General features: G+C 46.5%; 1 protein-coding gene across 1 annotated transcript in view; it reads right to left on the bottom strand.

Moving 5' to 3' along the window:
* Positions 1-21,517, bottom strand: part of LOC143982825 (cytochrome P450 2G1-like) — a 40,607-nt gene that overhangs the window by 3,877 nt on the left and 15,213 nt on the right. Inside the window, exons 4-6 of the mRNA XM_077481852.1 lie at positions 18,112-18,272; positions 2,118-2,294; positions 830-971 (exon numbers count right to left, since the gene is read on the bottom strand). Of these exons, the coding sequence (XP_077337978.1) occupies positions 830-971; positions 2,118-2,294; positions 18,112-18,272 (480 nt within the window). The remainder of the gene's footprint in view (positions 1-829; positions 972-2,117; positions 2,295-18,111; positions 18,273-21,517) is intronic.

Genomic DNA, 21,517 nt, shown 5'->3' with positions numbered 1-21,517 from the left:
CTACTTAGAACACTCCTTAACCTGCACACTTTACTTAGCAAATTCCTAAACCCATCACTCTGTACACAGCGCACTCCTGAACTCTGCACTCTCTATGTAGCACACTTATGAACTGTTCACTCTGTACTTAGCACACTCCTGAACACTACACTCTGTATATAGCACACTACAGAACTCTGTACTCTGTGCATAGCATACTCCTAGGGTTGTTGGGGGAGGGGGGTTAATTCCTGCACCTATTCTTTAATAGAAAAAAGCCCTGACAAGGATACAAGATATTTCACATGATATGTAGAAATTGGGCTCCGCCTGAAAATATAAAAGCAAGGCATACGCCAAATCTAAGGACCAGTAAGCTGAAATATATTACATTTTCATTCCTGAGTTTAGTTTACTTTTCCCAGGATGGGCAAAGCACGGGGTCATTTAAAGATTCAGGCAACTCTAGGTTAGATGGTCTGTAAATGTCATAATGCTGTGCTGTTTCTAGAGCCTGTTCAATATTTTCCTAACCATGTGTTTGAACCATACTCTCTCAATTCTATACCTCTCCGTCTCCAAATTTTGAATATTTCTGCATGTGTCTAGGTGTTCCAGTTACTTCTGTTGCATTTTCAATAACAATTTTCAAAAAAATTAAGCCAACGTCTGCAGGTGTGCAGAGCCTTGAACTCAGCACAGCTATCTCCCCAAAAGCGATGTACGAAGCGGTCAGATGTGCAAAACTGGCCCAGCATTTGTGAGAAGCTGAGATATAAATTTGGAGTAGATTGACCCATTAACAGCTGTCTGAAGTGTTTGCAACCTTCATATTCCTTCACTTACTTACCTTCTATTTCAGGATACACTAAGAGGCTGAGCAGTGCATGCCGCAGACTGATGCTCAAAGTCTCAGTTGCTGCAATAAATAGGTTGTGAATTGTATACAGGAGATTTTTCATAGTAAACTCTGTATTGGGGTCATCCTTCTCCTATGGAGACAAAAGTCACACCATTTACCATTGGAGAGCAATTTACCAGTCAAGGCTTAATCCATCTAACCTAGATAGGAGTCAACAGAATTTTGAGGTACCCGGAATGATTCCATTGACAACAAATGAAAGGGCTAAACAAGTGACAGTTTTATATACCATAGACTCTGGGGATTATCTATCCTTTGGCAAAAAGTGTTTGAATACTGCTCTGTATAACTTCAGTAAAAGCACTAGAAGTTTTCTAAAATTGACTTTAGTTTCTCAAACAGCTACCACCCGCTTTCGTGTCAGCCCTTAGTGCCCTTTAGGCCTGGAGATAACAAAATAACTTTACGAGACACTGTCACCTGCCCATTCAGGGCAAAGTGACAGTATCTCCTGATAGTCCATCATCTCACAAGGTATACATACCCATCCATGCCCCATCATTGCCTCCCCACTACAGTAGTCCACCCTGGAAAAGCTTCCATGTCAGATGACATCAGAGCTTACCCAGTTGGATGTCACAGCTACCCCTATGTGACATTGTTTAGATGTAGGGCTTTGCCATTGGGGAGATCAATACCTGGAAGCAACCTGAAACCAACAGAATAAGGGCTTCAGTGGAGCATATAGGAAGCGAGGGATGGTGATTTGGTAAGTATATATTTTTGGTGGGGCTATCAGGAGACACTGCCACTGTGCCTTGCATGCTATGTTTCAAGAGTGGACATCAAGCTATTCTAGTGGAGTATGAGATTTAGAGTACATACTGTAGGCCATGAATACTCTACAGCAGGTGTTTCCAAATTTGTACGCAAATGGTCAATTTACTGTCCTTTGGGCTTTAGGGGGGAACGGACAGTTGCTAGTGGGTGTAGAAAATGCCCTGGCATCAATGTCCCATCATTGGATTTAATAGGAGAAATAGTTCCCCATGATGGTGTCAGTAGGGGGAATGGTGCCTCCTAATTGGTGTCAATTGGTGAAATAGTGCCCCAAGGGCCAGATAAACTCAAGCAAAGGGCCACATCCAGCCCCAAGGCCGCAGTTTGGGGACCACTTCTCTACAAGGATGAGTGTAGTTTGCTGCACCTTATACCAAGATGCATTGTTTCTTTTAAATAACATCCTGATTATTTGACCATTGTAGTTATTTGATACCTTTTCCATCCTGATCAGGAAGCAGTCTACAAAATGTTTTGGCTTGCTGAGATCCAAGGTCTGCTGGCAGGATTTCACGATTTCGGCAACAAATTCAACCATTTCTTCTGAAAATGAGACTGCCTTGTGGTGAGGTCCCGGAATGTAGCTCATTAGTGTTGGGAGAATGGTCTGGACCTACGTGAGCATAAAATATGTATTAATGGACCACAGCCCACTTCATGCACAGTGCATTTGTGGGTAGCTCAATGGTCTTTTATTGCAGGGGGCCTAAGCCCAGTCCTCATAATGCCGCATACACACGGTCGAACTGTTTGACGTACTTAGTCCGTTGAAACACATTTCAGCGGACAATCCGCTCGTGTGTGGGCTTCAGCTGACTTTTTCAGCGTGCAGTCCGGAGTACTAAGAATTTTGTTTTTTCCAAAAATCTGTCCGTCGTACTTTGGTTTCAGCGGACAATACGGTCGTCAGTATGCTAGTTCGACGGACTAAGAATGGCGCATGCCCAGAAAGGATTTACACTGCGGAAGGGTGCTTTGCTGTGTCTTGGACTTCCTATTTCTAGTCCCGTCGTACGTGCTGTACACGTCATCGCGCAAGCTTTCGACGGACTGTTTGTGTATCCGTGTGTGGTCATGTCCGTTCAGTGGAAACTACGACGGATTGTCCGTCGGATTGTATGACGGACTAAGTACGCCATACAATCCGCTCGTGTGTACGCGGCATAAGAGGCACTGGTTGCATGAGTTCTTATAGTGATTTTTTTTTCTTTTGAGCCTTGTAGTTTCTTTGCAGACTCAAATATATACAAATCATAAGTTTAATGTTTTCCACCACCCTGATAAGTTCCAGGGCTCCATTCACTTTTGTGCAATGTAAGGTGTGATTCAATTTCAATGTTTTTTATTGAACATTTTCACAGTTTACAAAAGAAAATAAAAGAAACATGTTCCAACAATATTTCCATCATACATTGGTTCCATATGATTCATATTACTTTTTAGATAAATTTGTTTGTTCGTTTAATTATACCTTTTCTTATTGCTAGGATTATATGGTGTTTCCCTGGTTTGGGATGCATTTGTAAGTCCGATCCTCTGCGATCTCTCTCATGGTCGCTTTGGCCGTCTCTTAGTTCCATTTATTGAGACCTAGTAGTTTCACATATTCAACATAAATGTCTCTAATGTTATAGTAACCAAAGTTTTCAGCTTGGAATGGACTAGAAAAAGAGCAAGAACACGAACAATAACATTCTTCTACCCATATCCATCATAGTGTTGCTTGATGGTTTATTGCAATTCAATCTATCGTTAATCTACTTATTTCAAGTACTTTTCAGTCCAAGGAGCCATACCTTACACATTTTGGTGTAGTTCCCCATCGCTGAAGATTATAATATCTCAAAGGTGCTATGTGTGTTAATCCTGTTTATAACCTCTTCTATTGGTGGGGCTTTGACTTCCTTCCAGTGTCTAAGGATTACTAATCGAGTTGCTAGCAAAATGTGTGACACCACATTCCTATACAATGGAGGTACGGAATCTATTTCAAGTTGCAGTATGGCCATTCCTGGTCTAAGCCCTTGTACACACGGTTGGAAATTCAGACGGAAAATTGTCGGATAATCTGACCGCGTATGGGCTCCATCTGACTTTTTACGTCGGAATGTCCGACCAACAAACTTTGAGAGCTGGATAAATTTTCCAACAACATGACCCGATCGGACTTTGTCTGATCATTTGTAGAGAATTCCAATTGGACAAAGTGCCACGCATGCTCAGATCAAATTACGAGACCAAAGCTATTGGCTACTAGCCTGAACGTAGTCCCGTCGTAACGAATGAACATCATCACGTTCTGAAAGATTGGATTTTCCGACAACTTTGTCCGACTGTGGGTATGCAAAACCAGTTTCGGACAAAATATATCTGAAAAATCTGATGGGTTTTGTGGTCGGAATGTCCGACCGTGTGTAAAAGGGCTTTGTTTGTTATCTATACCATGATTGTGTGCACAAGGCCTTCAACCTGAGTCCATAGTGCCTTCAGTTTAGGGCAAAAAAACAAAATGTGGATTCATGTGCCTGTACCACCGCAAGACCTCCAACAGTTTGGGAAGGAGTTGTGGTGGATTTTGGCTATACAGTGTGGGGTTAAATACCAGCGCAGTGTGATTTTTTGTTGTATTTCCCATAAATTCATGCTTTTAGTACCGTAAATACTGTATTTGTCAGTGTATAAGGCGGCTGGGCATATAAGACGACCCCCTAATCTTCCATTTTAAATGTTGGATTTGTGCTATACTTGCCGTATAAGATGACCCACTTCCGACCAGTCTGTCAGCCTGCTGGATGTGCGGTAATGCCGTATGTTCAGTAGCTTTGTGTAACAGTTAACACTGTCTCACAGTATACATACAGTATACCGCGCTAAGCCAATCACAGCGAGCGATGTATTCTATGTATTCTATTAATGAATACAAAGCCTGCTTGGATTGGCAGGGGCTGTAACATCATCAGCCCGCGCCTCTGACTCTCAAAGCCAATCAGAGCAGGCTACCGTATGATAACAGAGTCTATCACATACTCTTTACCTTCCTTGGTGATGATCAGTTTAGTTGGGAATCCCCATTTATAACCCAGATTATGATTCCTGAGGGGCGTAGTGATGGTGTTGAGATTCCTGCATTTTTGGAGGATATATTGATCGATTTGGGTGCGATTCCTCACCTCAGCCCCGGGGGAGATGGATATTCCTGCCCTCTGTATCCCCTGGACAGATGTTTGGTATCACCTTTTGGCCGGACAGTAAGGTATAGCTCCCCCTTTTTTTGAGAGATGGTTCTCCGCTTAAAGGTTATCCCATATTTACAGATATTCTTGATTTAATTTCAGAGCATCTTTACTTCTGATGATTGGCAAGAGCCATGAAACGTGCATCAAGTATATATCCAACCGATGCCCAGATCATTTCGGCTTACTATGAGCATTTGCTTATGTTTATTGGTTTTATGAATGGATGAGTATGTCTATGCATCTGTATTGTCAATGATGTTGTATTGTATTTTGTAAAACAATAGTATACCCAAACAAATGTATTTAAAGAAGTGTACCATAGTAAATCGTGTCCTATACCCAAAGATTGACACTTTTTATGATATGGTATGTATTTAATGAATAAAAAATTTTCATTAAAGTTTTTACACAGCAACACGCCTCTAGTGATGGACGAACTTCCGACGGGACGTTTCGCGAACGCGAAACGCGAACGGACACAAACGTTCGCGAAAACGACCGTTCGCCGCGGGCTCCATTGACTTCAATGGGAGGCGAATTTCGCAAACCTTTAGGTCGAATTTGCGGCCACGGGGTAATTATTAGGGGGTAGCACGTAGTCCCACCACCTGGACAATAGCATAATACATGTATGAGGTGAATTTGGGATCGATAACTACAAGCATTTTTTTTTTATTTGGGAAATTGTTCTGACAATTCAGGACTATGGAGCTAATGAAGGCAATGGAGGAGAGGGAAGGTCAGGGACCAGGGTAGGCAAACAAGAGGGTGCAGGAGATACAGAGCACTGACAGCAGCACCGTAATACAGAGCACTGACATCAGCACCGTGACATACAGCGCTGACAGCAGCTCCGTGACATACAGCGCTGACAGCAGCTCCGTGACATACAGCGCTGACAGCAGCTCCGTGACATACAGCGCTGACAGCAGCTCCGTGACATACAGCGCTGACAGCAGCTCCGTGACATACAGCGCTGACAGCAGCACCGTGACATACAGCGCTGACAGCAGCTCCGTGACATACAGCGCTGACAGCAGCTCCGTGACATACAGCGCTGACAGCAGCTCCGTGACATACAGCACTGACAGCAGCTCCGTGACATACAGCGCTGACAGCAGCTCCGTGACATACAGCGCTGACAGCAGCACCGTGACATACAGCGCTGACAGCAGCTCCGTGACATACAGCGCTGACAGCAGCTCCGTGACATACAGCGCTGACAGCAGCTCCGTGACATACAGCGCTGACAGCAGCTCCGTGACATACAGCGCTGACAGCAGCTCCGTGACATACAGCGCTGACAGCAGCTCCGTGACATACAGCGCTGACAGCAGCTCCGTGACATACAGCGCTGACAGCAGCTCCGTGACATACAGCGCTGACAGCAGCTCCGTGACATACAGCGCTGACAGCAGCTCCGTGACATACAGCGCTGACAGCAGCACCGTAAGCAGCCCCAGGAGGAAGTCAGCACAGCACAGGGATGGTGTGATCCCCTCATAATAAGAACCCCCAGGAGGAAGTCAGCACAGCACAGGGATGGTGGGAGCCCCTCATAATAAGAACACCCAGGAGGAAGTCAGCACAGCACAGGGATGGTGGGAACCCCTCATAATAAGCAGCCCCAGTAGAAATATGACACCGCTCAACCTCTTCAAAGAGGAGGGTAGGGGCATATAGTACGGTGTGCTTTTTTGGGTCAGGGAAGTGAGCCAAATGAATTAAGAAGGTCTGTGTGCTTGATTCCAAAAATTGTTTATAGACATATACATGGTCTACTGATCACATGTGTTGAATTCCTCCGAGATCCATGCCTCATTCATTTTTAGAAATGTGAGGTAGTTAACACTGTGGTGAGCTAGGCGAGTACGCTTATCGGTCACAATCCCCCCTGCTGCGCTGAACGTCCTTTCGGACAGGACACTGGATGAGGGGCAAGCCAACAGTTCGATTGCAAATTGGGCAAGCTCTGGCCAGAGGTCAAGCCTGCCCACCCAGTAGTCTAGGGGTTCATCACTCCTCAGAGCGTCCACATCGGCCGTTAACCCAATGTAGTCGGACACCTGACGGTCTAGGCGTTCCCTGATGCTGGATCCGGATGACACCTGTCGATGGGTCGGCTGAAAGAATGACCTCATATCCGAAGTCACCAACACATCTTCAAACCGGCCTCTTCTTGCAGGCGCTGTTGGATTGGTACCCGCAAATCCTTCTCTGGGAGTGGGAATTGCTCCTCTGCCAGCGCACGCAAAAGCAGAATGCAGCATTTCTCGAAGCAAGGCCTGGAAGTGCTGCATTCTGACAGCCCTCTGCGACGGCGGTAACATTTCCGCCATTTTGTGTTTGTACCGGGGGTCTAAGTACGTTGCCACCCAGTACTGGTCCTTGACCCTCATGCTTTTTATACGGGGGTCCCTATTAAAACACTGGAGCATGAAGGCCCCCATTTGCACTAAAGTGGAAGCGGTGTGGTGGCCTGGCTCCTGCTCATCATCCAGGATAATGTCGTCCTCTTCATTCTCCTCTCCCCATCCTCGCACAACAGGGATCCCAGAAAGGTTTAAAGCATGCTCTTCTTGCTCCTGCTCATCCGCCCCGGCACCATCCTCCTCTGACTCCTCATCAGACTCCTGTTGTTGACTTGTCTCAGATAGAGTAGCCCCCCCTGGGAATTCATCCAGCATTGCGACTTCCTCATCTTCCCGCTCCTGCTCCTCCACAGCCTGATCAATGACACGACGCAATGCACGCTCCAGAAAGAAGGCATAAGGTACCATGTCACTGATGGCGCCATGGCTGCGACTGACCAGTTTGGTGATCTCCTCAAATGGCCGCAGAAGTCTGCATGTGTCGCGCATGAGCAGCCACTGGCGCGGTGAAAAAAAACCCAGCTCCCCAGAACCGTTTCTTTCGCAGAGTTCATACAGGTAGACGTTAACTGCACGTTTCTGCTGGAGCAGCCTATCAAGCATATAGAAGGTTGAGTTCCATCGCGTCGGGCAATCGCAAATAAGACGTCTGACCGGCAGATGGTGTCGCCGCTGAATGTCAGCAAGGCGAGCCATGGCCGTGTAAGATCTTCTGAAATGGGCCGAGATTTTCCTTGCCTGCCGCAAGATGTCCTGGACCCCAGGGTATTTGACAAGGAATCGCTGCACGACCAAGTTTAAGACGTGTGCCATGCACGGCACGTGCGTGATTTTGCCCTGTTTCAATGCGCTAAGCAGATTGGCACCGTTGTCACACACCACTTTACCAACTGTCAAATTGAGCGGTGTTAGCCACTCATCTGCCTGTGAACGCAAAGCTGAAAGGAGTGCCGGGCCAGTGTGGCTCTTTGCTTCCAGGCACAACAGACGCAGCACGGCATGGCAACGTCTCACCTGGCATGTGGAATAGGTTCTGGGGAGCTTGGGCGGTGCAGTGGAAGAGACGCTAGCAGCGGAAAAGGAGGAGGCAGCTGAGGAGGAGAGGGAGGAGGATGGAGTAGGAGGAGGAGAAGAAGAGTCAGGCCTGCATGCAATCCGTGGCGGTAAAACCAAATCTACACGGGTGCCACGGGTTACATGCTTGACGGCCGTCAGAAGGTTCACCCAGTGGGCAGTAAAACTGATATACCTTCCCTGCCCGTGTTTGCTAGACCACGTGTCTGTGGTCAGATGTATCTTGGCACCGACACTGTGTGCCAGAGATACATTCACTTGCCGCTGAACATGGCCATATAGCTCTGGGATGCCCTTCTCTGAGAAATACTTCCTTCCTGGGACCTTCCATTGTGGTGTTCCAATGGCCACAAATTTGCGAAAGGCCTCCGAGTCCACCAGTTTATATGGCAGTAGTTGGCGGGCTATGAGTTCTGACAAGCCAGCCGCCAACCGTTGGGCAAGAGGGTTATCCGGCGTCATCATTTTTTTACGCTCAAACATTAGGCCCACGGAAGCCTGCCTTTTTGCAGAAAAATGTGAGCTTGGCGTGATGGAAGGTGGAGTGGAGGACAATTGTGAGGAGAGAGGAGAAGGAGAAGTAGAAGACGAGGCTGGACGGTGAGAGCCTGCAGTGTGGCTTTGTGTGTTCCGTTGCTCCCACTGGGCTCGGTGATGGCTGCTCATGTGCCTTCTTAAGGCGGTCGTCCCTAGGTGAGTATTGGGCTTACCGCGACTAACGCGTTGACTGCAAAGATTGCAGATGGCAACGCTATTGTCAGCAGCGGACACGTTAAAAAAAGCCCACACTGCGGAGCCATGTGCCGGTGTCCTGGGAGCGCCAGATGTGACCGTACATGGTCGATGACTCGCTCCTGATACATTTGCAGTCTGCTTTGTCCCTGCTGTGCAATGTAAGTCATTGCTGCTTCTCCTCCCTATCTGCTGGTCCATATCTCCCTCTGAACTCCCCTCCTCTTCCTCTCTTGTGGGCACCCACGTGACATCACTAGACACGTCATCATCAACGTCACCTTCCCCACCGCTATAAGTAGAGATCTCGGAGTAGGCAGCAACACCGGGGACCAACCTCCTCCTTGGGCTGATCTGGGTACTGGCGTCAGACTGCTGAGTAGCGCTTGTTGCTACCTCCTCTTCCTGATCCAATACCAAGAGTGGCTGCGCATCAGAAATGTCCTCTTGATATGGATCGGAAAATAATTCCAGTGACTCAAGCGGAAGGTATGTGGTGGTGGTGGTGGTGGTCGTGTTGTTGGTGGTAGTGTCTTTGGGGGTGCACATAGCAGAGAGTGAAGAAGAGGGTGCAGATCGAGAGGATGAGGAGGGTGCAGAAGAGTAAGGCTGAGCGAGCCACTCAACCAAGTCTGGTGCATCCTTTAAAGTAATTGAACGCACCTTCTGCAACTTCCCACTTTGGCTCAAGCCTGTTGCTCCTGCCCTACCCCTACCACCCCTGCGGAAGGGCCTGCCTCTTCCTCTGCCTGTCATTTTTTAAATGACCCTGTGACAAAACTCTTAGTCCCTATACCGATGAAGGACTGCTGCAGTATAGGGCAGCGGTCAGCAGTGGTGCACGTCAACCCTATCTATTGTGGACCGATAGCGGTCCTTACAGAACAGCAGACTGTACCGCACTCAAGCCTATGTACCGTAGCACCCTATACCAAGTTACCAGTCCTTATAAGAACTTTTGTGGAACAAGCAGGTTGTGTGTTAGTGATTAGCAGACTGTACGTCAGTCCCTATACCGCTGAAGGACTGCTGCAGTATAGGTGAGCGGTCAGCAGTGGTGCACGTCAACCCTATCTATTGTGGACCGATAGCGGTCCTTACAGAACAGCAGACTGTACCGCACTCAAGCCTATGTACCGTAGCACCCTATACCAAGTTACCAGTCCTTATAAGAACTTTTGTGGACCAAGCAGGTTGTGTATTAGTGTTTAGCAGACTGTACGTCAGTCCCTATACCGCTGAAGGACTGCTGCAGTATAGGGCAGCGGTCAGCAGTGGTGCACGTCAACCCTATCTATTGTGGACCGATAGCGGTCCTTACAGAACAGCAGACTGTACCGCACTCAAGCCTATGTACCGTAGCACCCTATACCAAGTTACCAGTCCTTATAAGAACTTTTGTGGAACAAGCAGGTTGTGTGTTAGTGATTAGCAGACTGTACGTCAGTCCCTATACCGCTGAAGGACTGCTGCAGTATAGGTGAGCGGTCAGCAGTGGTGCACGTCAACCCTATCTATTGTGGACCGATAGCGGTCCTTACAGAACAGCAGACTGTACCGCACTCAAGCCTATGTACCGTAGCACCCTATACCAAGTTACCAGTCCTTATAAGAACTTTTGTGGACCAAGCAGGTTGTGTATTAGTGTTTAGCAGACTGTACGTCAGTCCCTATACCGCTGAAGGACTGCTGCAGTATAGGGCAGCGGTCAGCAGTGGTGCACGTCAACCCTATCTATTGTGGACCGATAGCGGTCCTTACAGAACAGCAGACTGTACCGCACTCAAGCCTATGTACCGTAGCACCCTATACCAAGTTACCAGTCCTTATAAGAACTTTTGTGGAACAAGCAGGTTGTGTGTTAGTGATTAGCAGACTGTACGTCAGTCCCTATACCGCTGAAGGACTGCTGCAGTATAGGTGAGCGGTCAGCAGTGGTGCACGTCAACCCTATCTATTGTGGACCGATAGCGGTCCTTACAGAACAGCAGACTGTACCGCACTCAAGCCTATGTACCGTAGCACCCTATACCAAGTTACCAGTCCTTATAAGAACTTTTGTGGACCAAGCAGGTTGTGTATTAGTGTTTAGCAGACTGTACGTCAGTCCCTATACCGCTGAAGGACTGCTGCAGTATAGGGCAGCGGTCAGCAGTGGTGCACGTCAACCCTATCTATTGTGGACCGATAGCGGTCCTTACAGAACAGCAGACTGTACCGCACTCAAGCCTATGTACCGTAGCACCCTATACCAAGTTACCAGTCCTTATAAGAACTTTTGTGGAACAAGCAGGTTGTGTGTTAGTGATTAGCAGACTGTACGTCAGTCCCTATACCGCTGAAGGACTGCTGCAGTATAGGTGAGCGGTCAGCAGTGGTGCACGTCAACCCTATCTATTGTGGACCGATAGCGGTCCTTACAGAACAGCAGACTGTACCGCACTCAAGCCTATGTACCGTAGCACCCTATACCAAGTTACCAGTCCTTATAAGAACTTTTGTGGAACAAGTGAGTTGTGAATGTTTAGCAGACTGCAGCAGAAGGGCAGCAGTCAAGTATAATATCCTTTCTATATTTGGAAGAAAGAATATTATACATGTACAAGCCTATTACTGTACCACTGATACCAGTCCTGAAAAGAACCTTTGTGGAACTAATAATAACAGCAAGTCTTTAAAATTACCCTCACTGCCTGACAACACTGCTTCCTTCCTGTCCCTATACAAATTGGCAAAAAAAGAGAACGATTAGTGGTTACTGGAACAGCTCTTTTGTGGACCTTGATAGTAACAGCTAATGATGATGATGATGATGATGATGATGAAAGACTAATCTGGCTGTCCCTGTAGCATACACCGTCCTTTCCCTTTCTCTAAACTAACAAAAGACACTCAGGCTGCTGCAAGAATCAGCAGCACAGCAAACCTATCAACACCTAACACCTATACCAGTCCTGAAAAGAACTTTTGTGTACCAAATAGCTAGTGGTTTATCTCTCCCTACTCCACACAGGAACCTGTCCCTATCGTAACAGAAGAAAGAATGTAAAATGGCCACCGGATCGGGTGTATTTATAGGTTAGGGGGAATGTACAAGTGTCCATGTGCTGTCATGTCTCAATTGGCTGTCCTGTATCACATGATAAACGTGTCACCAAAGGTTAAAGTTCTTGTATACATTAAACACGTAAGTCCGCCGCGGCGAACGACGGAAAAAGGCGTTCGAACGTGCGGACCGCGAATGTCGGAAATTCGCCGCGAAACGACCGCCGGGCGAACCGTTCGGCCATCACTACACGCCTCTTCTAAAGTCCCTTTTCCCTTTCTTTTTAATGTTGAACACATACCTGGGATGGAGGCTTGTTGCTGCTACTAATTGGTTGTGGCAGGTCGCATTTTAATCAATATATATTGAGAGAGATCAGCATAGAATCTCTGATTATTGTAGAGTGATGGGGTCTGGTCCCCCTTTCTGGTTGTTGTCATCAGTCTTTCCTTGGCATGGTAGAAATGCATTCTTAAAATAACAGATATGATAGTTTGGGAAGGCGATGTATCCTGTTTACTAAGTCCAGCTCTGTCATATCAGGCATTATTTGTCATAGTCGTCTCCGGAATCCAGTGGCTCATGGAAGACCTATCCACAGAATCCCTTCGTTGAGCGTTAATAGGTTTCCCTGGGCGCGCGTTGGCGCGAACGGACGCACGCGGGTGCAAGCAGGTACGAACGGGCGCACGCGGGTGCGCGAGGTTGCGAACGTGCGCACGCGGGTGCGCGAGGTTGCGAACGTGCGCACGCGGGTGCGCGAGGTTGCTAACGAGCGAACGCGGGTGCGCGGGGTCACGAACGGCTGCACGGTTTCACGTGGGTGAGCGCGGGCACGCCGTGCGACCGTTCTTGGCGCCCAGAGGGCTTCTTAAGGAATCCGTTCTAGTGCCCCGGTGCTGTTCAGTCTACAGTGTTCCTGTGACTTACCTCTGCTTACCTGATTGTTCCTGCTCTGTTCTACCCGGCCTGCTCCTAACTATTCCTGCTTGCTGCCAGCCTTGACCCTCGGACTGTCTGACCACGCTTCTGCCTTCTCCTTTGTACCGTTGCTGCCTGCCTGTTGACGACCCGGCCTGTGTTTGACCCTGCTTGTTCTGCCAGCTGTTCCAGTCTGCCATCTGTGACCGCTGCTGCCTGCTGCCTGCCTGCCAGCTGTTCCAGTCTGCCATCCGTGACCGCTGCAGTCTGCTGCCTACCTATCAGCCGTTCCAGTGTGATCACCTGTACCCGCTGCCAGCCGCTGACTGCTCACCAGCTGTTCCAGAACCACCTACCAGTACCCGCCTCTGTCTGACGCCAGTTCCAGGGCCAATCCTACTATCACCTGCTTGGCACTTGTGCCCTCTGAACTCTAGAGTCCCTGTCCCCACTCCCAGGGAATCTCGAGCCAGAGGGTTACGAGAGGCCGCTCCCTGCACTCCGGGCTCCTTCCACCAGGTACGTGACATTATTGCTTTAAAAAGTTGGAAGACATACTCGTGCAGATCCTGTTGTTGAACAGTTTCTGGCACCTCTCTTATTTTAACATTATTCCTCCTGGATCTGTCTTCGGTGTCTGCCATTTTTGCTCTTATCTCCTCAATGTCATCCTCTGTGCCCTCATTAGCATCCACTAAATCGTTGATTGTGGATGCGTATTCCCCCATTTTACTTTCTATGTGAGAGACTCTGTTTGTGACAGACTGCAGCTCTGTGCCGAATTTGTGTACACAGGAGATCATGTCTGAGTGGAGGGAGCTTTGCAGGGAAACTAGCATCTTTTTCACGACAGTGTCTAGTAGTCTAGTACTGGCTGATTGTTGGTAGAGAAGTTATCTATGGTGTCTGTCATCTCCCTCGTGTCATCCCCTGAATCTAGGATGGAGCTCAGCTCGTTGTCTGCATCTGTTGCATGCAGCCGAAATCTCCTCTTTTCCAGGCTCCCGATGATGGTGTGGCTAGAGGAGAGTGTGGACTCTTAGGAGGGCTGCTTCTTTTTTGAGCTTTACCCTTTTTAGTGGATTGGGTGTATGTTTCCGCTGACGGGGTAGAGGATGCACCGATGCCATCTTGTTTAGGCCCGAAAAACTCTGTGAGCTTCTTTGGATGGTTTTCCTTCCTTTTGTGTCTGGGCATGGTGCCGTTGTGTTTCCCGGGTGTTGCGGTAGCAGAACACCTTGTTTGGGTGATGAAACGAGGTTCGGATGGGTTGCTATTAGCCGTTGTAGATCCGCTGGTGCGGGAGCTCCACTGCTAAGCGTCCATCCCACTCTCTGGATAGCTCCGCCCTCCTTAAGGTGTGATATAACGCATTTCAGTTCTCAACACTTGGATTGCATTGTTTTCGATGGTGCCCAATCACATCTGAACAAAATGTCACTTTAAGCTTAATGCCAGTTGCTTAAAAAATACACAATGTTGTTTGGGTTGTGAATTTTAGCCCCAGTAGATTTCAATAGGAGCACCTTAAAACTGAATAATGCACATTTTCCTTGCACTTCCTTGGGTAGTACCTAGCTATCCATTGACAAAAATACAAAACAATGAAGAAACACTCAAGCCTAAAATGTGTGCAAAAACTCCTCTACAAAACTCCTCTCGTCTCAATGTACGTGTTTTGTGGGTGCAACCCCTTCCTCATAACTCTAGTAGATGAGAGGAAGGGGTTGCACCCCCAAAACATGTTCATTGATCCCCCATGATAGGAGATTGCACATGTTGACATTACCCATTTGGACTCCCATTTTGTGTTCATCTTCAAAATTTGGATTTTACAGGGGTAACATCACCTCATCAGATTTACGGCAACCTCAAGCCTTTTTTGACACTATAATGTCTGATATTGCCTTCAGTTTTTATACTTTGAACTTTGTAAGTTCCGGAGTTGTGCATGTTATGTTTTAAAACATGCCTGTTTGTAAAAAAAAAAAAATATTGAGAAAAAAATAATATTTTGAGGAAAAAATATAAAAAGACATAAAATATTGTGAAAAAAAAATGTTTTATCAAATTTTCTAAATGCACATGTGTGAATGTGCACAGAGTAAACATTTTAAAATACAACAATGTATGGCTTCTTCTTTCAATGCTCAATACCAGTTTTGTAAGTAATTTTGTGTTTACAGTGACAATGGGGCTTATTTACTAAAGGAAAATCCCCTTGGCACTACAAGTGCACTAGGCAAACCTAGGAGACAGCCAAAAAGAAAAGCAAGCAATAAAGAAAATTCTAGATTTTATCAGTAGAAAAAAAAATTATTACTAAAAAAAATTTAGACATTGTCTGGCATTGCGATAGCCCCCCTACCCATAAAATAATTAACATATTTCTCCCGAACTTCAGGGGTGCTTTGGGGTGCCAAGCCAGTATGGCCAGTATCCAGGCCAGTTAGGGAATTGTCTATAATAAGTCCGGCCTCAGGCCCAACTGACGCTAGATAATTCAGGGAGTATTTCCTTAAATAATTGTGCAGGATGCAGCAGCATAGGATGATATGGTTGATTTTGTAGTCCGCCATATGGATTGCTGTCAGAAACAGGCGGAACCAGTTGGCCATTATCCCAAAGGTATTCTCAATGACTCTTCTCACTCTGGCCAGCCGGTAGTTAAAAACCCTCCTCTCCAGGGTGAGGATCCTTTGGGGGAATAGCCTCAGTCTGCAATAAAGACGAAGGGAAGTTCTTCCATGGTATCCACATCAGGTGGCAATACCATGCCATTATGCTGGAGACGCTGTTAAAACTCCATCTGGGCAAAGACTCCTCCATGCAACAATGTGGACATGCTTTCCATCTATAGCTCCTCCACAGTTGGGAAAGTCCCAATGGTCAGCAAAATGGGAGGCCACAGTCTGCCATTCGTGTGGCTTTTAAGGAAACCGTGGAGTCAAACAAGAAAAAAAATATAAGTACTTTTGCACATAACATTGGAAGCTGATTACACAAAAATATTCTTGCACAACATCAGTATAACATTTATTTTAAGGAGTATTTAAAAAGAGAAAAATATAAGGCCCACTTATCAGATTCCTCACCCCCTCTGATGGATCATTGATAAAATTGTATGGGGGGACGAGATTGAGGTGACCTTGGGAGCCAAAAAAAAAGCCTCCAGCTCGATTCCTGAATTTAATAACACACATAACATTTGGAAACATTTTAGGGGATGTTCCGGGGAAAGCAGTACAGTGGAGGTGACAATATACATTGTTAAAGGGACTAGACTATATGTGTATATGTGCCCAGGATAGCATGCCAGGGAGGTTAGTGAAGGCAAATATGCTTGTAGGCCAAAAAAGGAGTATTAAAAAAGCTTCCAGCATGCATGAGGATAAAGGGGACATTCACAGCATATTCCAATCATGGTAATTAGGGAATGATGAAATAAATACAATACATTAGCAAACATTAAATACATACAGTGTAATGTGATGTTAAGGGATAAAACTTACCCTAATATAGTCCTTCTGCGGGACCTGAATGATGGCAGAACAGATCTCTGGAATAATGATCCCCAGAGCCTTTGGGGAGATGCCTGATGAGAACTTGAGGTCCTGAAGGCTTCTCCCAGTCACCAAGTACTGCAACGTGGCGACTAGCCTCTGCGCCGGAGTGATGGCTTGCTGCATGCAGGTATCCTGCCTGCTGATATAAAGGGTCAGCAAAGCCAACAGACACTGAAAAACAGGGTCCGTCATCCTGAGATAATTCCTGAAATCATTAGAATTATTCTCCTGGATCTCACAAAGCAGTAGCATGTGCGAAAATTGGTCACAATGGAGTAACCAATTCTTGGTCGATGAACTCCTCCTCGCCCTGTTCATGGACTGGGCTCGGGTCAAAGTATGAACCCCAACACCAAGCCCCCAACAGCACAAACTCTACAACGAGTACGTACCCGCATCATGGTTTCAAAACGGTCGGCTTGTCAGAACAAACTTAACAGAATGCACTGAAGAACAGAAAGACCTGTGAAGAGCGAGCTGAAGATCAGTAACGAGTGAACCAGAACTCACCGAAAAACAAATCCAAACTGACTACAGGCACTGAAAACTAGATACAAACCCACAAGCACAAACTGAACAGCAGTAAAACGATCGGAATAAGCTGGAGTCTGAAAAGCACGAATCGTCTCTAACCAAACTTCTACTAACACGAGATCAGCAGAGGGAGCCCAAAGGGTGGCGCACTGGGTCTTGAACTTCCTTTTTCTAGTCCCATTGCACATGCAGTACGTCACTGCGTTCTTAACGATCGTACTTTGGTGTGATCGTGTGTACGTGTGACAGTTTCAGCGCAACTCCGACGGAAAAACCTTCAGAGTTTATTCCGACGGGAAAACCAGTCGTGTGTATGCGGCATAATAATTCTCCATCCATTCCCTGGGCCTCCTCCTGCAATCCCACACCCCCACAGATAAGGGTGTGCTCCTGCGGCTGTCTAGCACTCCATTCCTCACGTCACCCAGTCGACTACTCCCGTCCTCTGCCAATGGCAGTTAGGGATTGGTCAGGGCTCCCACATGTGCTGCCTGCCACTCCAGCTCTAGGCCCAGTCACCTCTTCCACAACATTCTCCCTGGAAGCAGGGGAGGCATCTCAGAACTGGAACACAGGTGGTCACACCCACTGCTACTCTAACCACTTCCAGTCCCCAGAGCAAAACAGACAGGCCTAGCTTGCAGCATAGTCTGTCTAAATTTGCCTGTGCTGAACAAACTCTAGTACTATAATCCTTACGAGCACCTACCTTCTGGTAGAGGGTGCTACATATAATACTGTAAAAAGTTGTGATGTTACATGACATGTGACATCATCTATACCTAGCCACTTGCTGGAGAATAATATCTGCCTATTATTGATAAAAAGTTACCGTAAGTGTTTTTTTTTTTTTTTACTATATATTTTATTTAATTGTTTCTCTTTATTGTGACATGTTATTCATTAGATATGTAAAATTACTAAAAGGTTCACTTTAATGACTATTTACCTGACCCCAGGGAGAACTGGTAAGTCTGAATATTTCTTCTGTGATAAAAAGAAGTTTTTTGAATCTCCCGTCTGTGTAGTCATAACGATCTCCAAACAAAATGGAACAGAGGATATTGGAAAAAGCATCCATAAAGGTTGCTGAAGGGTTCAAAGGGCATCCTGAAAGAAACAAAGTTTTCTTGGTACATTATCAGGTCAGGGAAGCATGTGAATTGGCACTGAGCTTCAAAGCTTCATGTTAACATTTGTTGCCCTATAGCAGAATAAACCTTCACATTCCAGTGTCAGAAGTTTCTGTTTGTGTTCAAACATGAGGCATGCAGAATGGCACTACACAGGTTAATGCATGACCTCTGTAGTCTGAGAACGGCACCATATAATACAGTCAATATGAGGGATTACTGGTCCCATGGTTATTTTCATGTAACCAGTTAACAGAAAGTACAACTTCACTTTAGCAGTAAAAGGAAATCAAACTCCTGCTTAATCCTGCAAATAATTCAGGGTCCATGCAGTAGGCCTTTTCTCAGCCTCAACAACTGATGGGTGAACCCTCCAGGTGTTTCTCACACAGTAGACAGTCTTTGCCCTTGTACACATGGTCGGACATTCCGACAACCAAATCTGTCGGATTTTGTCTGACGGATTTTGTCCGAAACTGTTGCATACACACAGTCGGAACAAAGTTGTCAGAATGTCTGATCGTTCAGAATGTGATGACGTTATTTCGCTATGATGGGACTACGTTCAGGCTAGTAGCCAATAGCTTTGGTGTAGGAATTTGATCTGAGCATGCGTGGCACTTTGTCCGATCGGAATTCTCTACACATGATCGGACAAGGTCCGATCGGATCATGTTGTCGGAAAGTTTTATAGCCAAGCTGGAAAACTTGGTCCGTCGGATATTCCGACGGAAACAGTCCGATGGAGCCCACATGCGGTACACATTTTCCGTCGGAATGTCTGACCGTGTGTACAAGGGCTTTCAGTTCATTATTCACAGAGTTTTCATAACACAGACTCTTCTTCTGAGACTCCCCAGCCCCCTTTTTAATGAGCCAGGACCTGGATCAGGAAATCTTGTGCACAAGGGAGGCAAGAAGAACCTATTTAACGTCTCTTGCAGCCTGAACTCCAGGATTCCAGGAGTTTTATGATCAGGCCAATTTTCAGCTTTTTGTGCTGTCATACTTTGAATGACAATGGTCATGCAACACTTTACCCATATGAAAACAATTTTCACAAAAATTGAGCTTTCTTTTGGTAGCATTTAACCACTTGCTGACCAGCCGCCGTCATTATGCAACGGCAGGTCGGCACCATCTTGCGAGCCGTTGTAGCTGTACGTTGGCTCCTTTAAGCGGGATAGCAGGCGTGCACTGCCGCTGCACTGCGCGGGTGCCGATGCTTGTGGCTGGCGGTCGCGCTGACCGCCAGCCACGAGCAATCGTGGGCACGAGAGGCATAACAGGGACTAGGGATGAGCTCAGGCGTGTTCGCATGGAACACGTGCAGAGCCCGCCAGGAAATGGGAGTAGCGCTGCTCTAATCACAGGCGCCAAGACATTGCCCCGATGTGCGGCTGCAGAGATCGGGCAATGTCTCACTGCCTGTGATTAGCGCAGCGTTGCGCCCACTTCCTGGCAGGCTCTGCACATGTTCCATGCGAACACGACTGAGCTCATCCTTAACAGGGACGTGTGTGTGCAAACACACAAATCCCTGTTCTGTGAGGAGAGGAGAGGCAGATCGTGAGTTCCTAATAGCTAGTAGCCACGATCTGTCATCTCTTATAGTCAGTCCCCTCCCCCTACAGATAAAACATACACTAGGAACACAGTTAACCCCTTGATCGCCCCTAGTGTTAACCCCTTCCCTGCCAGTGCATTTTATAGCATTGATCGCTGTATAATTGTCACTCGTCCCATAAATGTGTCAAAAGTGTCCGATATGTCCGCAATAATGTCGTAGTCCTGATAAAGCTGTGCCGTATCGCAAAAATTGACCTTGTCACTGAGCAGCCAAATCTTCCGGGTTTGAAGTGGTTAATCACCACTGGGCTTTTTATTTTTTGCTAAACAAACGAAAAAAGACTGAGATTTTTGAAAAAAAAAAACATTTTTCCCATAGTTTGTTATAAATGTTTGCAAACAGGTAATGTTTCTCCTTCACTGATATGTGCTGATGAGGGGACTTTCATGGGCACTGATGAGGCTGGACTGATAGGCAGCACAGATAGGTGACACTGATGGGCTCTGATAAGTGGCACTGGTAGGTGGCACTGATGGACACTGACTGGCAGCACTGGTGAGCACTGTTGGAAATGCACTGATAATTGGGACACCGATAATCAATGTTCTGATTATCAATATAGATGTCCATTTAACTCAAACGGGTTATCAGCTCTCTTCTCTCTCCTCATGCTGTCAGCATGAGGAAAGGAAAGCTGATAACTGGCTTGTGTTGACATTGCAATCAGCTGCCACTGGACACAGCTGATCATATGGTAAAGGGATGCTGTGATTGGCCCTTTACTCTGATCTGTGATCAGCTGAGTCCCAGGGACTCAGCGGTCGCAGAGCATGCTGCCCGCAAACTGCAGGGGGTGCACGGGCAGCGCGATCATGGGTGGACGTCCATGTATGCCCTCCCAAAAAAATAAGCCCACACTGCAACTGTATTTCAGCTATAGCGTGAGCGGAAAGTGGTTAAAGGGGGAACAACCTATTTTCCCCATATGCTTTATCTTGAGCCCAAGACTTTCCAAGTTCACATTCTGGGTGACAAAAATCTAAATTCAACAATCTTGTCTGGACTTTTAACCCAGACTCTGCCACACTATGTAACTATGCAACAACAGAGGTCAGACAGGGAGAGGGAAGGAGAGTAATTAGGTGTGCTGCATGCATATGTGCTGACAAGAAACATACAGATGATGGCAAGTGTAGTTGTTACTCCCTCCAGTAGGTGTCATGCTGTGTGGATGGAGTCAACAAAGCAAACACATGGCAGGGGCAGGGGCACTAGGGTCACACATTTAATGATGGTATATGAGAAGATCCACAACAGGCAGCTCACTAGTCATATGAATATGTATGAGGAATCCACAAAACAAAGTAATTCAGGAGTGCCACATACCATCTCCAAGGTCACATGCACACCAGGCAGAGTGGTAAAAAAAACTGTTTATTTATCCAGATGGTATAGTCAATATATTGCACATAAAAGTTTATAAAGTATTGCCAGCTTGTCAAATTGGAACAAAGCAATCACATACCCTCATACATTTTTGACAATTCCTTTATTTAAAATTTTTTATTGGAAATGGACGTACATTGCGGCACACTTTTTTTTTTTTTTTTTTTTTTTTTACTAAAGGAATTGTCAAAAACTGTCTCCTGTCA

Source organism: Lithobates pipiens, unplaced genomic scaffold (genome assembly GCF_037356315.1).
Source record: "Lithobates pipiens isolate NorthernLeopardFrog02 unplaced genomic scaffold, aLitPip1_a1.2 Scaffold_1, whole genome shotgun sequence".
Classification (NCBI taxonomy): domain Eukaryota; kingdom Metazoa; phylum Chordata; class Amphibia; order Anura; family Ranidae; genus Lithobates; species Lithobates pipiens.
The sequence above is the reverse complement of the archived record's forward strand: the minus strand, read 5'-3'. Positions and strand labels throughout refer to the sequence as shown.